The sequence below is a fragment of the Setaria italica genome, chromosome II (assembly GCF_000263155.2).
Source record: "Setaria italica strain Yugu1 chromosome II, Setaria_italica_v2.0, whole genome shotgun sequence".
In the NCBI taxonomy this organism is placed as follows: Eukaryota; Viridiplantae; Streptophyta; class Magnoliopsida; order Poales; family Poaceae; genus Setaria; species Setaria italica.
Genome location: NC_028451.1, coordinates 40288439 through 40304373, shown reverse-complemented (window position 1 = coordinate 40304373; position 15935 = coordinate 40288439). Strand labels below are relative to the sequence as shown.

At 44.3% G+C, this 15935-nt stretch overlaps 2 protein-coding genes and 1 pseudogene across 4 annotated transcripts; 2 read left to right on the top strand and 1 right to left on the bottom strand.

The window, feature by feature from the left end:
• The first annotated feature begins 1074 nt into the window (after positions 1–1074).
• On the top strand, positions 1075–2597 carry LOC101754807 (thioredoxin-like protein CDSP32, chloroplastic). Its single transcript, XM_004957622.4, has 2 exons — positions 1075–2176; positions 2450–2597. The coding sequence occupies exon 1, from the start codon at positions 1218–1220 to the stop codon at positions 2121–2123; it is 906 nt and encodes a 301-aa protein (XP_004957679.1). The 5' UTR covers positions 1075–1217; the 3' UTR covers positions 2124–2176; positions 2450–2597.
• A 397-nt stretch (positions 2598–2994) lies between these two features.
• On the bottom strand, positions 2995–7424 carry LOC101754148 (DNA-directed RNA polymerase III subunit rpc8). Of its 3 annotated transcripts, none has more exons than XM_022823962.1 (8): positions 7063–7424; positions 6815–6910; positions 5570–5657; positions 5089–5152; positions 4552–4621; positions 4362–4451; positions 3939–4105; positions 2995–3475 (listed from the first exon to the last, which is right to left on the bottom strand). In XM_022823962.1, exons 1-7 carry the CDS (start codon positions 7171–7173, stop codon positions 3959–3961), a joined length of 666 nt encoding a protein of 221 aa, XP_022679697.1. In that variant the 5' UTR covers positions 7174–7424; the 3' UTR covers positions 2995–3475; positions 3939–3958. The 3 variants fall into 3 exon arrangements, with proteins under 3 accessions (XP_022679697.1, XP_012699264.1, XP_004957678.1); XM_012843810.3 differs by having other exon boundaries at positions 3939–3978; positions 7063–7421; XM_004957621.4 differs by lacking the exon at positions 3939–4105 and having other exon boundaries at positions 7063–7418.
• Positions 7425–14031: 6607 nt separating this feature from the next.
• Positions 14032–14590, top strand: LOC101763474 (annotated as a pseudogene).
• The last annotated feature ends 1345 nt before the right edge of the window (positions 14591–15935 follow it).

The following is a 15935-nucleotide window of genomic DNA, read 5'->3' as shown; positions in this document are numbered from 1 at the left end:
GGGCAAGATCGAGCTTCTCTTTGAAGTTTTGTTTGGGAAAGACGTGAGGCAACACTGCAGGCCTTGTCACGTTGGATGGCGAGTTGCAACACATGGAAGAAATGGTGACACCAGGCAGCAGGGCCCGGGCCATGGACCAACTGAAAGTTCCTCTCACGCTTTCTCCATCATGCTGTTTGTAAAGAAAGGAACTTGTCTTCTTAGAGAAGGATGAAAGATGCAGCTTCTTCTCACAGAAGGATGGAAGATGCAACTTCTTACAGAAGGATGGAAGATGCAACCTGAGCCTGACACTGATGGATACGAGACAGCTACATTGCTACCACCATTAACTTTTAATAAGTACTTAATGGGTGTCCTCAGGGGTTATAAATAGGAGCTCTTTTACGGTACACAATACTACTACTTAATGGTATATAGTATGTATATTGTTTGTTGTTATGGATAATTTAGTAATTATTACATTGTAAAAAGTGATATTTTCAAACGGAATGGTTTTTTACTAGTGTCAAAAATAAAATTTTAGTGATGCCATTTGTGATATTTTACCGTGAAACCCTTATACTACATTAACTACTCATGTATACTATCCATACCACACGTGAAGGTTTCAGTAGTATACAATTAATTTTGACCGTAGTCGTTTTCGAATGCTAGTATAGCCTAGTATTGTGTACCGAGCTATAGACACGTCCTAACATGGTAATAAGGCCCTGTTTTGCAATGGCAGATCAGTTATTTCAAAAAAGTGTACCATTATAACAAAAGAAAAAATCTACAGACATTGTGTTGAGCGTTCAACAATTGACAAGTTTGCTGTGCTGAGTATACTTGAGGTTTTATTTACCAGCACCTCGTATCATAGCCTCTTTGTCCTCCACCGCTCGCTGTTGCCATCCCTACTCACCCATCATGTTGCAGAATAACAGCCTACACAAAGCAGAAACTGACAAAAGTTCAAGAGCAAATAATCAGCACCCAGATGGAAAAAAATCTGCGCTGGACGGAACGCCAGCCACAAACCACTTCGAGTGGATGGATTTCGATAGGAACTTAGGAAGCAAGAGCTTCCTACTGGATATCCACCTCTGCCTCTCTCTCTATCCTATTGTTGCTCCCCATTCTCCTCTGCTCCCTCCCCTGCTCTCTTCCTCACTCCTCAGCAGCACCAAGATCACCTCAGTACCTCACTGCCTGCTTAGCTGAGCACAGCAGCGATGGCCTCCACCGCCGCCGCCGCCACGTTCCTCTCCACCCTCGCCAGGGCCACCGCCAGCCTAAGCAGCAGCGCCAAGGTCGTCCGGTTCTTGCCCGCCGCGCAGGCCGGCCAGGGGCGGCGGCGCGCCGTGCTGTCCGCGCCGAGGGCGGCGGTCTCGGGCACCGAGAAGGCGCCGCCGCCGCCGTCCGACAAGGGCCAGAGCAAGGACGAGCGCGTGGTGAAGGTGAACAACGCCGAGGAGTTCGACGGCGCGCTCAAGGCGGCCAAGAACCGGCTGGTGGTGGTGGAGTTCGCGGCGAGCGACAACGAGAGCAGCAGCCAGATCTACCCGACGATGGTGCAGCTGAGCCGGACCTGCGGCGACGTGGACTTCCTGCTGGTGATGGAGGACGAGTCGGAGGCGACAAAGGAGCTGTGCCGCCGGGAGGGGATCACGCAGGTGCCCCACTTCAGCTTCTACAAGGGCGCCGAGAAGGTGCACGAGGAGGAGGCCATCGGCCCCGAGCGGCTCGCCGGCGACGTGCTCTACTACGGCGACAGCCACTCGGCGGTGGTGCAGCTGCACTCGCGGGAGGACGTCGAGGCGCTCATCGACGAGCACCGCGGCGACAAGGGCAAGCTCGTCGTGCTCGACGTCGGGCTCAAGCACTGCGGGCCATGCGTCAAGGTGTACCCCACCGTGGTGAAGCTGTCGCGCTCCATGGCCGAGACCACCGTGTTCGCGCGCATGAACGGCGACGAGAACGACAGCTGCATGCAGTTCCTCAGCGACATGGACATCGTCGAGGTGCCCACCTTCGTCTTCATCAGGGACGGCAAGATCGTCGGCCGCTACGTCGGCTCCGGCAAGGGCGAGCTCGTCGGCGAGATCCTCAGATACAACGGCGTCAGGGTTACCTACTGAAGCTAGCGTCCTAGCTCATTCAGCACCAGCAATGAAACAAAGGAAAGGAAAATTCAGGTCTTGTTTAGTTACCCCAAAATTCCAACTTTAGCACTATGCAAAAAGAAGATTCTCCATCACATCAAACTTACAGTACATGCATGGAGTACCGAATGCAGACGAAATCAAAAACTAATTGCACAGTTTGGTTGTACTTTGCGAGACGAATGTTTTGAGCCTGATTAGTCAATATTTGAACAATAATTCACAAATACAAACGAAACGTTATAGTACGTTACAGTGCTGGTACAATGATTTTGTCCAAAATCGGGCAACTAAACAGGACCTCAAGCGATACACACATGAACGGAGAAGATACAAGATGTAAAATTACTGCGACATCCATCGATGATTGGTCGATGTTTAGACTGTTTGTTGGGCACCATTACCATAAGTGTATGTTAATCAGAGTATTATCATATAGTAATAGTACAATTTTGGAGTGCTAACAGCTTTGCTTCTCCAGTTTTTCTTGCAACTAGTTTACATGCTCTTACAGCGACGCAATGACTTTTGTATCTCTTCGTACAGACGATTCTAACGACCGAATGACTTTTGTATGTCTTCATACGGACGATTCTAACGACTTGGCTCTTGCGATGTTATCCAGCAATGGTACAGCCAGAGACACCACAAAAATTTGTTTCAAGCATGCCACACCACGAGATACCTACGGTAGAATCCACAAACAACAAATGTCTGTTCAACAAGAGGCCCAAACATCCATTTTTCAGAGGCCAAACCGCAGGCAAGAAAGCATGCCGACTACGGCCAAACCGCAGGCAAGAAAGCATGCCGACTACGACTCGGAAAATATCAACTGCAGCGGGGGGAAATAGCAACTTGTCCACCAGTTTACACTTCACAGAAAATTATACATCAAGTGTTGTTTTCACCACTCCCATATCTTTTACCCAGCTGCTTGCTGGAGGTAACACCAAGCACACTGGTTAAAAGTGAACTTCCATGTTGCGGGTCTGCTCTTGGGAGAGATCCCCGCATTATCAGATTACACATCTGACACAGAATTGGGTAGTACATGCATGCTTTGCCCTAAGAATCTGACCTACTTTTCATATGCAGTTTTTACATGAAATGGCTCAAAACAATAAAACATATAAGTCAGGTTAGATTCTAAAATGCCGTATCTGCTACTAGATGCAATTACCTAACATGCTAGTAGGCTGAGTTTGTAAACTACACAGAGATATCCCTGAAGCAACACGATGCTATTGCTCTGCCACCTCCTCCCCCTCCTCTTCATCAGCTGCCCACCAAGCAAGAAGACCAAGACCATCTCCTTTAATACTTCCCTGCAAAAGCATTACTACCGCAGTTACTCACCAAAGCATGAAAGGACAAAACTCGGCATGATACAAGAATAACTCTCTCAAAAGGCATACAAAGATGCTATGTTTGACAGATCAAAGGAATCAAAATTCAAAGCACAACACGATTCAGATTATGGGATTTTGTCACCAGTAGAAAACTTGTGCATTATGCTATTTATCTAGCTTATTCAAGCAAGTAATTGTGTCCTAGGCATGCTAGATTTGACACCGTGCATGGTGACATGGAATGCATAGCAAATAACAGTGACTTCTGTGTATAGAATATGCAAGTAATCATGTGTTAAGCGTGTTAGATTTGACACCATGCATGATGAGATGTTCCACATGGCAATGACAAGAAGTGATGCAGATACGGACACATGTTAAGAAATATGCACCCAAAAATACAAAAGCATGCCAGCATGCTTGTATGAATAGCCTTTACCTTGCCATCAATCACAAGCTTTATGTGACCTCTCCACTTCCTATATGTAAACACAGAGTGCTATGCGTTGGCAACTTGGGAATTGAGATTAATGTTTCTCTTGAAAACTGAAAGAACTTAGTGGGCCAAGGGCTAAGGCCCACATGGGCTTCACTCCAATATATGTTCTATATCATATCAGGCCACCAAATTGGATGCAAGATATCAGAAGCAACAGCTTATAAGATATAGCAACAAACAAATGTTATGTAAATACAACTTGAAGCGGTGCTTAATAATTTATCGTGCAGAATGAGCATGAATGTAGATGCAACATGGACGTCATTATCCAAAGCATGATATTAGACAGAAATGACTATTCATGAATATAAATAGAGCTAAGCTGGGCATATGTACTATATGAACACAGGAAACAGTTCTTACAACAATCTGCATTGGGGAAAATGGTGGGTCATCTGCTTTTTGCTCAATTGGGATAGGCGGGTACTTTGTGCCAGATACCAAGAACCTTATCTGCACAGTGATTGCATTGATCATGAGTTTGGTGTGTGCAGTGATCTGAGGAAGTAGTCTTTGCTTTGCAATAAACAAAAACAATAGAGCTAAAAAATACCTCATCATCTAGATCTAGATATAGCTCATCATTATCTTCAGTCCGCAGCATCCATCTACCATCTGGTCCCCTGGAAATCCAATGGGCATTGAACAAAAGATGAGAAGTAAAGAAAATATACTGAACTTTACACTGGAAATACTTTCTTCAGAAGCAGAGGAAAATATCAGTGTTTCATCAATGCATAGTTAAACTAAGGTTCTTTTAGCTGCTATAAAAATGCTATCTACTTCCTGGAAAGAGCAAACATAGTTCTCCTTTTCCAGTAATTTTCATTTTAGTTTCTCAGGGATTCTTTACAATGTTATGGCATTACAGTCCACACAATCATGGTCGAATGCAGTACACTGACATGGTAACTAACATGATTTAGGTCACACTTGAGATGTAAATGATGAATAAATGAAATGTTAATACAAGAGAACTAAAACTAAAATGTACGATATAACTCTCGAAGCACATAATAACCTCAGTTTTAAATAACACTAGTTATTTATGTATTGCAACAAAAAATTAACAAATAGGGTTGTGCCCAACCTCACTGTGCCAAACTGCATCAAATGTCCAGGGATGCATATGTCATTGAAGAATTCAAGTGAAACTGCAAAAGGAGGTCTATTAGCTATAGCCAATGTAGTTATACGATGATAATATATGTATTTGATGTTTCATTTAATTGTCAGAACAGAAATGGAGCATTCCGATTTCATAGCGACCAGGAAATGTATAATGCTCGTAAAAAAGATATTTATATCTCCAAGCAGAAATACTACAGTGGAAGTTAATAGGCCAAAGTTTATTCATGCATGGCAAGGATTAGACATGAACCAGGACGTTTGGTCTTTTGCTTAAAGATTAGATTGGACATACAATGATATGAAAAAATGAAGGGAAAAATACCCTGCGGAGCAAAATGTTACAGAAAACTAAAATACAGGACCAGAAAGGACGCTAGACAAGTTCAATCAATTACGAATTAAGAGATTGCTAGCCAAGCAGTTCTCCAAAGTAAACTCACCCTGCAACCCCTTATCATCATATCCACTAATTCTCCCAACAAGAACCTCCCCATTAAATGGCCTGAACATCAGCAGACGAAATGAAACCTATCCGAAACAGGAACAAGGAAACGTAAGAGTTAAGCATGATTTGCAAAGTGCAGGAAACCTTGGGATTGAAGTAAATGACTTCACAGAGATCAGATATCTTATAATTATACAATACTGGAAGAAAGTGCCGCGCTGTTAAAAAGGTGCGACATTCTAGTTATAAAGGATCATTCATGTATCATAACTTGTGCTGAAATCAAGCCATTAGCAAGTTGACACTCAAACAAATAGAGTACAGATTCAGATCAAAGAAACAATCAACATCGTTTTTCAACAAAGGGAAGAAATGGATCTTAGCATTTTTTTTTCCTTGAAAGACATTGGAGAGCTGCGTGTCATTGTATTAACAACGAAAGAAAACAAGGAGAGGCCAGCGGCCAACTCCCAGAGATGTCCAATCACAGACGCGCCATGTACACTAGAACCTGGACCTCAACCATACACACCCTGACCAGGGTCAAGGATAAGTGACCTGATGACTAGCTCACGGGCAGCTGAAGCACCAGCGAAACACCACAAGCTACTCTCATTTGCCACAGATTGTAACAGTATTGAAATACAAGGCCTAGCACCCTCAAACAGAACTGGGTCTTAGCACGAAAACTAAAAGGATCAATTAGAAAATACAGATTGGGAATCATCACGGTTTGAAATAAAATTGAAAGTGCCTGTGTGGCAAGGCCATTGGAAAGAGAGAAATGCCAGGAAACTGTGCATGTTTTGCCTTTCAAGTTCAAGTGATGGGCAAGTAGCTATATACTCATACGTGAACAGAAGAAAAGCTATTGACAGGATAAGTAACCACCATAACAACACAGCTTTTAGGATCAACCACAAAAGCTACTGTTCTCATTCAAGCACAGCAACCAAACAGTAAGCAAACTAAGAAATGGTCATTCAATCACAGCAACCAAACGGTAAGCACTACTACCAAATGGTTTTAAGTAATTTAGTGAGCACCAACAAGAAGGAAACAGGATAAAAGCTAAATATAACTTGGATTTCACAGCTTGACATCAATCACACAAATTAAAAAGAGTGTGTCTGGGAATCGCAGTATTTCCCGAATTTTTCTTCCACAAAACATTATAAGGCAAGCAAAATATATCAAGAACTTGAACTTAAGAGATAAACAAAAGTAAGGCACGCATTACTTTATAGATCGAGCAGCCCTCTCCTGGATGGATGGACCCTCCTTCAAGGGATCGGATATCATAGACAGACACGCACAGCCCAAGGTTCGCGATAACCTGCCTCATACACCAAACGCAAACAGATAAACACACTTAGGAACCACCAACATTGGAGCAAAAGGGCTCAATCGATTATTTCTGACACTCCGAGCAAATTTTGCTCAACAATGTTGATTCTACGGCTAAAGAAAAAACAAAATTCGCTTAACCTTGTCCAAGAAGAGCCTCTCGAGCTCAGCCTTGATGGCGTCGGGGAGGGGGCGGCTCAGCAGGTGCGGCGGCATCGGCAGGTCGTGCTCAATTAGGCTCAGCGAGAACATCCTGCCCGCCAAGAACCACCGACCACCGGAGCCAATCGAGGAGGAAGGCGCCGGAGTTGGGTGCGCCGAATGGAGGATTGGAGGCGGCGCCGGCGCGCCCCTGGCCCGGCGGGCTGCTCCCAGCGAGGAACAACGGGGAGCAAGCGCAAGTCGGGCCCCCGCGTCGTGGAGGCGGCGAGCCGGCGACGGCGGCGCGGAAGAGACGGCGACGGAGACGGCGCGAGGTATAGGGTTTTACGGGGGACGCTGACGGGCTCATTGGGCTGCAAATGGGCTCCATAGTTTGTACCGGCCTTCGTCAAGCAAGCTCTCTCTCCTCCTCGCTTAGTTAGGCGGTGAGCCCAATTCGCCCGCGAGTTGATTTGGGTCAGGCCTTTAGGACTGAGGGGTATGCAAGGAGAGAACTTAGGGCCAGTTTGGTACGGCTTCGGCTCCTTTGAAAACGGCTCCAGCTTTGGCTCCTCAGGTGGAGTGGCTTCTCTGGTGAAGCTGAAACACTTTTAGAAAATCGTTTGGCATAACGACTCTTCCGTGTAGTTTAAAATGATTAGATAAGATAAAATACCCATAATACCCTTTCCTTTTCCTTTTCTTTTTTTCTTTTCTTCCTTCTGTGGCGGAACCGTCCAAATTAACTTGACAAAAAAATGCATTTACGTCGCCTGACAAGCGATCGTGCAATTTAACCAAGTCAACTTGGTCGTCCGTCGGATTTCATCACTTACTCAGGATCGAGAAGCATTTCTCACACGAAGGTGAGTGGCACAGAGATTACAACATTCCCATAAAATAAACATAGTTCAGCAATTTATTACATCAGAGTTTACGAAATTCAAGCAGAGTTTGTAAGGTTGTAAACAATGGAGAAGTAAAACAAGCAGAAGGTACACGACGATACACAATACCATAGCGAAGCCGATCATGATATCCATTTCAACGATCCACGTTGTCTGAGGCTGGTTTCCACTCGATCGACCAACCCGGAGGGAGTTGGGTTGGCCAAGTCAAACTGGCAACCATTTCCTCGAACTCAGCACTACCTGAAAATATAGCCACAAGTAAGGTTGAGCAACTAGTACTCAGCAAGACTGACCCGACAGGTGATAACTACTTCACTGACTCCTAGACATGCAAGACTTTTTGGCTGTCGATTTGTTTTTGCTAAAAGCGCATAAAGTTGGTCCTTACTTTCAATATTTTAGCTCAAGTTATAAGTTTATTAACTAGTCTAGATTAGCAATTTATACTAAGCAAGTATAGTTTCCAAACAATTAAAGGACAAGCATCAAGATTATTCAGTGCGGAATAGCGATCAAGCAGTCCCAAACTGTAAGAGGCAGACGTATCGATTCGAATTTATTAACCATGCATGGCGAACCTAATCCCATGACATCCGCGCACCACGAAGGGTCGCTTCACTTGTTAGCCGTCCCCATCGATCCCAAGGCACATGTCAGGCCAAACTTCTCTTGTGAGATAACAGGTTGCAAAGTTGAGGAAAAACATGAATTCCAGGACTTAGGTCATTTGAAGGATTTTGATGTACTCCTGATTTGATTCTTGTTTTTGACATTCTCCCACTCCAAATTAGCCAAAGTGCTATTAATAAAAGTTGTTTGAAATTAAAAGTTTTACAACTCCTATTTGGACAAAATTTCAAGTTTGTATATAAAATCTCAAGTTTCCTATTAACTCCAAAAAGAGCTTTTTAGGGGCAATTTGGACCTTCCACTACCTCTACTCAGTGACTAATGACTTTCTTAAGTTTAACTACACCTAATTAAGGTAGAGTTGTTCCACCTTTCTTCTTTCTTTTCTCTTCCTTCATTATCCTTTTGTCTCCCTTCATTATCCTTCTCCCACCGCCGGCTCACCCCCGGCCCCCACCATCCGCCTCCCGGTGTCCCGCCGCCTCCCGCGACTGCCCCCCACCTCTCGCTGCCACCTCCCGGCTGTCTCCGCCTCCCGCCCGTCTCCGCTCCCGTCGGCCCGCCCCCACCTCCCGCCGTCCCCGTCGGCCGCCTCATCCTTCATCCAATCCGTCAGTCCACCCCAACCCCATCTGCTCCGGCCCGCCGTCGTATGAGGAGCGGGCATCGTGCGGCTCTGGTCCTTGACGTGCCGCACCCTCGCTGCCACGTTGTGGCCCCGACGCACCGCCCTGCTTCGGCCTCGCGGTGCAGCCCTCGTCGCCATGTTGTTGCTCCGCCGCCGCTGGTGCCCACCGCGCGCTCCGCTGCCGTCGCTGCTCCTCACCATCGTGCGTCGTCACTGGTGCCTAGCTGCTGCATCTGCTCCTACTAGTGCCCGGTCCCTTGGCCACTGTGCGTGCCATTAGGGCTTGGTGGGTCGGGACGCTAGTGGCATGTGGGGGTGGAAAATAGCTAAACTCTATGAGCATTTTGGTACAATCAATGTGGGGGGCGGAAGAAGCCGCTAGAGCCAGTATTTTTGGCTCTGTGGTCCCAGTTCATTTTCGGGAATGGCTCCACAAGTGCTTCAACATCGAAGCCGTTTTCTTTTTTGGTGTTTGGCATGGCTCCTCCAGAAGCCAGAGCTGGATCCGTTAGGAGAGCTCTACCAAAGGAGTCCTTGTGCCCCTATATTTGCTAATAAAAAATGTACCATCAATAGAGAAGACGGGACGACAGTGCCTAAAGATCTCGACACACTGAGGGAAGCACCAGAACGCACGTTCGAATATCTACCTCCCATCCTTCCAAGTATTTGGTTTTGGGATGTACTCATAATGCATGCCTGGATTCACCATTTTGATTGCATTGAAAAGCACTAGCAGCTGCTCACACCAAGATTCTCAGTCCCCATATATCATCTGCCATGCTCGCTGCTTAGCCCTCCAAGCTTTACCATAAGTTATCACATAACCTCCATAAATCTCCACAACAGTTCTGATAATTGTCCTAACTTTCATGTTGGGTTGTTCCTGCAATATTTCCATCATCCGTTTGGCAATTAGGGTAGATGTCAACTGCCGATGTCTCACTATAAGCTCATGGTCAACACAATTGTGTGGACCGACAACTTTTGTGATCTTCCACTTTCCAGTGATATTTTGCTTCCTTGCACAAACTCTCCATGGGGCACCGTTCCATGTCACACACAACTGTGTAATGGAGTTGCGCATATGAATGCCAGACCTTGTAAGGTCTCTTCCGTATCACCGCAAACGCCTGCAACCACCTCTTCAATACGGGGAGGTCCTTGAATACCCTACACTCCTCAATCACCATACTAAGGCCAGCCTCAGGAGCTTCTAGGACTCATCATTACGTCCTTCAACAAACACCTAATCAGAATGGGTAAGATCGCTGAACTCGTGAACTCTCGGATCATGGCCGAGGAAGATACGCCTGAACATCTCAATATCACTCTCTGTCATCTCCCCAACAGGGCGATCATCATCAGAATCAAGATCCACTCTCATCTTATATGCATCTTTATCATTCATAATTTCAACACTATTGGAGCCACACAATCCATCTTCACATTGCACTTGCGCAGCAACTGGAGGCATATCCACATTTTCAGGAATGTCTCCTGCAACATAAGTAGAAACATGAGTAAAGAACAGATTGATGGAAAGAAGGGGGTTAGCTCCCAACAAGCGTGCTGATAAGACACTTACTCGGATGATTTTGTGTCAAAAGGATCTCATGAGGAGAATCTGCCACATCATCAACAGTCCAAAAAACATCTCCAACTACCTCATTGGGGGCAGATTCAGCATCGGGAACCGTAGGTGCAACCTCCACGTCCATAACAGGTTCCGGGATGGGAGGGTCGAAGTGTGCCCGTTGACCCATTGGTCGGGAAAATCGACGAGGAATTAGATCAACTAACACCCGACGAACAACCACTTCCATACTTGGGGAGTGGCCATTCATAACCGTTCCCACATATTTCTCCCACTGGTCTGCACACCGAATTGGGACCATCTTCCTTTGAATGTTGAGAGGGGAACCTAGGTGAAGTACGCCCTCAACTACAATGTCATCATCTCCATGACAATGTAGCTCCTCCTGAGCCCTTGCAACCAACTCACTAAACAAGGGCTTCTCATCGAATATCACAACCTCGTATTGCATGGCAACAAACTTAACACATCCATAGTCATCCCTTTACACGGTGCCTCCATGATATATGCTCACTACGTTGTCCATCTAGTACATAAACATAACAATGCACAATTCATTTAGTCCATAATAAATGAAGCATACTAAGTACAAGGTCTCTAGTATGAAATGAGATACTATCAATTCACTACTAACTACTAAATACTACTAACTAACTATGTCACCTAATATGTACCTAAGTATATAACTACTTAACAAAATATCGCAATAACTATATTACTATCTAACTACGTAAACAAAATTACATACGAAGAAAATTCTATCTAACTATCTATTTCTCTATCTAACAATTCTATCTTCTTATCTATTTGTCTATCTATAAGCACATCCACCTAGTTAAATAGTGTCATGAGTATTCTGTATTCCTTCTATCGTTGCAATTCATACACAAAACCTACCAAATTAAATTAGTTTTCATATCTAACAATTCTATCTAACTATCAATTTATCTATCTAACTAATCAATCTATCTAACTATTCTACTAACTACCTAACTATTCTACTAACTAACTATTCTTACCTAACTCACTGTAGGGGACGGCGCACACGGCATCCACCAGCGGCCAGGGGCGGGGACGGGCGGCCAGGGGCAGGGGCGGGCGCCTAGGGGTGCGGTAGCCTGCCCCCAACCAACGGCGTGGCGAGGGGCGATGCGCGTGAAGGGCGGCGGCGGTGGCGACGGGCGGCGACGCTAGAGACGGTAGCCAAAATAGTTGGAATGAAGAAGTAAGAAAAGAAAGGGGCGGCGTTCCTATGGTAGAAGGCTTGGTGCCAGGCTGGCTGGCGTCAAGATATATGGCGCCAAGGCTTCACCACGTAAGCTGTCAGCAGCTCACCACGTAAGATCTAGGGGCTGGACCTTGTCGCCATGGAGGCTAGCGCCAAGACGTGTTAGCTTGGCGCCAACCACCCTAGCGCCAAGCTATGGGTCCATTTTTTGAATTAGTTCGGTCAGGGGTGTATTTGTGAAAAATTTTCGCAAAAAGGGCTAAAATAAAAAAAGTTGGTGGCGGAGGCTGGCGCTGGGTGGATTGGTTTGGGCCCCACCGCTGGCACTCTCCAGGAGTTGGTTACATCCTCGAGCCTCGAGCGAGCGTACTAGCGCAACTTTTTCCTATGGTATACTAGGCGATCGAAAACAGAGAGGCAGCGATAGTGTGGCGTGTCGGCCGGGCAGTTGCAACTCTGATCACACTCCAGTGCATGGTGTGCATCGAGTTGCCGGAGCCCATGGCCAGCGCTCGGCGGTGAAGTAAAATACAATTTGATTTCACCTAGCTTCTAGTTTATTTTAATTCCGATTTACAAAATGATTTCATTGCTTAAATTTGCGCAAAACAGGTGGAGCTAAAGCTAAAATAAGCTGCCAAATAGGATCTTAAATCAAGCTATGATATTGCATTGCCCGATCTTATGCGTGTACCAGCCGAGCCATTCTCTTTTGCCGGTTTGCTCAAATTAAATAGGGAAAACTATATTGTGCATGAGTTTTTTTTTCTTCTCTCCATACTTAATTTTAGTTCTACTGACACAAGCCAATCCAAGACTACTGGAGCTTCTCCTTTGCATCCAGTGAGGTTAGTGTCGAGATTGGGATGATTGAGGTTCGGGGTTGGAATTGCCGGAATGTGCAGAGCCTAATGGGAAGGCTAGGGGTGGCTGAGGCCTCGTTCATTTCCTTTGGAATGGATCCAGTCCAGGAACCGTTCCAACCCAGGATCGAGTGGATCCCCTTGCTTCACTCAATCCTGGCCAGGAACCATTCCAAGCTCAGGAACCATTCCAAGCCCACAAATAATATGTTCGGCTGTACAGGAATTATTTCAGGGCTAGAGCTATTTCAACAGAGCTATTTGACCAAAAAAAATTGTTCTTGAAGCAACGAATTCAACCAAAACGAATTTAGCAACAAAACGCTTGTAGCAACAAATTTGTTCTTGAAGTAACATTTGTATTCGACAGAGCCATTTATAAGTAGCATTCTCCTTTTAGGAATAGGAAGGCACACTAAGCATTAATGTGATGGTGGCATGTGATTTCGATCTCACCATCACTTTTATTTCTAGTGGATGGGAGGGATCAGCTACAGATTTCAGAGTGCTAAGATCGGCTATGAGCAAGGGCTTCTAGGTACCTCCAGGCAAATTCAATCTGGTTGATGGAGGGTATGCAAATACTCCATCTTTCCTCGCTCCATATCGAGGGGTTCGATACCATTTGAAAGAATTTGGAGCTAGACATCAAAGACCACAAAACTCAAAGGAGCTCTTCAACCACCACCACGCACTACTGAGGAATCGTGTCGAAAGAACTTTAGGAGTGCTTAAGAAGCGCTTCCCCATTCTCAAAGTTGCCACCTTCCATATGTTGGAAAATCAAGTGAAAATACCAGTAGCTGCAACCATCTTCCACAATATAATCCGATTACTTCATGGAGATGAGGAATGGTTGGATCATCAGCCGGATAATATTGATCCAACACACTTTGTTTCTCTACCCAATGGCGATCAAATCAATGACTCAGGCACTGCATAAGGCAATGCTTTGAAAGATGCCATCGCCCAAGAAATGTGGGTTCAGTACCAGCAACATGTAAATTAGTCTTCATGAATTAATAAGCTTATATCATGAATAAGTTGGTGAATAAGTTAATAAGCTTGTATCATGAATAAGTTGACGAATAAGTTTTTTTTCTTTGAAAAGCGATGGTTGGAAAAGGCTCCCCAAAGCTCAATGTGATTGCAAGGGGGTCACCAAAGTTGAGTAGGTTCCTACCTACAACAAGTGCTACCAAAAAGAAGCCTTCTCCTAAATGTAGTGGGGCAAAGAGGAGTGGAGGTTCACCACGAGGTACGATGTTTAATGTTTCTTCATGCTTTCTTGTCAATTTTGTATTATTAATGCTATGAAATTTTTATTACTAATGCTTGACCATTGTTTATGTAGGAAAATAAAGAGCGGACTGGAACCCAACTCTTGAGAAATCACTTGTTGAAATTCTGCATGAGTATAAAGATAGTGGCTATAGAAGTGACAACGGTTGGAACACTAAAGGGTGGAACAAGATGGTGAAGGAGTTCCATCTGAGAAACAAGTCTGTCTCGTACACAAAGGCACAAATTCAAGATAAAGAATGTCAGCTTAAGAGAGACTATAAGATTCTCAAAGCGGCAAGAATGCAAAGTGGATCAAAATGAAATGAACAAAGAAATATGGTCAAAGGATCAACAGCAATGTGGAAGAACCTCATGGTGGTAAGTTAATTTTTTGAAGTAATTCTACGGATAACCTCATAGTGATAACTTTGTATTTGATCAATGTTTTTTCAAATATGCAGACTTTCCCAAAAATTAAGAAGTTTCAAAACAACAAGGCAAGCTTTCCGCTCTTTGATGCTTTGGGAGAACTCTATGATGGTAAGTTCTGTATAGTAAGCTCTTTCCCAGTCAGATCTCTATGATGTAAAATAGGTGCTTGTCCTATTTCTTTGAATACATTGTGCTAAATGTAGGTCATCCAGCTAAAATGACATACAATTTCACTTCTATTGAGTCACAACGTGTGGAAGAGCCCCTTCACCAAATTAATGATGTAGAGGAAGAAGCCCTACAGGAAATTAAGATACGTGATGAAGAGGATGAAGAAAAGGATGCAAGAGATGAGGAGGCAAGAAGTGGAGAACGAAGAATGGCAGCATTAAGAAAGAAACTAGAAAAGGAAGGACAAAGGCCTAGAAAGAGTGCAAAAATTGAAGCCATGATGGAGAGATTCCTGGAAATGAGAACAAAGCAAGCAGAAGATGAAGCTAAACAGCTAGCAAGAGAAAATGAGGCAAGAGATAAGGAGGCTGCTAAAGGTGATGAATACTCCATCAAAAGGTGCATATCGATCATTAACACAATGGAAGTGACCAAACAGGAAAAGGCCAAAGCTTATGCAATCTTCACCAAGAGCAAAGAAAATAGAGAGACTTTCATTTGTGCTAGTGAAGAAGATGAAGAATCCGCTTTGATTTGGCTTAGGAATGAGATGGCCTAGCAGGTGAGATGAGATAAGCACATGCCTTCAGTTTGTTTATATTTTCTCACATGCCATTATTTGTTTAAAATTAATTTGCTCAAGACTGATATCAGTAATCTGCTCTGGTCTGCATAAAGAATCTTAGCTCTGGTCTGCTCTTATCAAATTCATGTTTGTGTGTATAAATTGTGTATATATTGTTGCTTTCACAAGTAGTGTTGTCCACAACCAACCAGTGAATAGTTTTAGTTCTACTGCTTGAAAATTGTGAGTATTTTAGAAGGTTACTACATCTTAATTTATACTCTTATCTGAATTTCTCTTGCTTTCATTGTGTTTGTGCCATTTGCATATTCTTAGATTGTGTGTATAAATATTATACTATCATGCACAGATTATTTGTGTGTATAAATTGTACATGCTTCTGAAAAGCTCTATCTTGTTTATGATAAGTTCTATGAATGTTTGCAGCATTGGGAGCAGCCTCTACAGTTGAGGAACCAAGTACAGGAACTTCAAATACCTGATAAACAGAAGATCCTCAGTGTGAATTTCTACTTTTCTTGGCTTTAAATTGACACCGGCAAT

Excerpts from the sequence above, each read along its gene's own strand:
- LOC101754148 (XM_022823962.1), bottom strand. The coding sequence starts at position 7,173 with ATGTTCTCGCTGAGCCTAATTGAGCACGACCTGCCGATGCCGCCGCAC. Across the intron at positions 5,658-6,814 it reads AGGGCTGCTCGATCTATAAA|GTTTCATTTCGTCTGCTGAT; the intron begins GTAATGCGTGCC and ends TGTTTCGGATAG. Across the intron at positions 4,452-4,551 it reads ATCTAGATCTAGATGATGAG|ATAAGGTTCTTGGTATCTGG; the intron begins GTATTTTTTAGC and ends ATCACTGTGCAG.
- LOC101754807 (XM_004957622.4), top strand. The coding sequence starts at position 1,218 with ATGGCCTCCACCGCCGCCGCCGCCACGTTCCTCTCCACCCTCGCCAGG.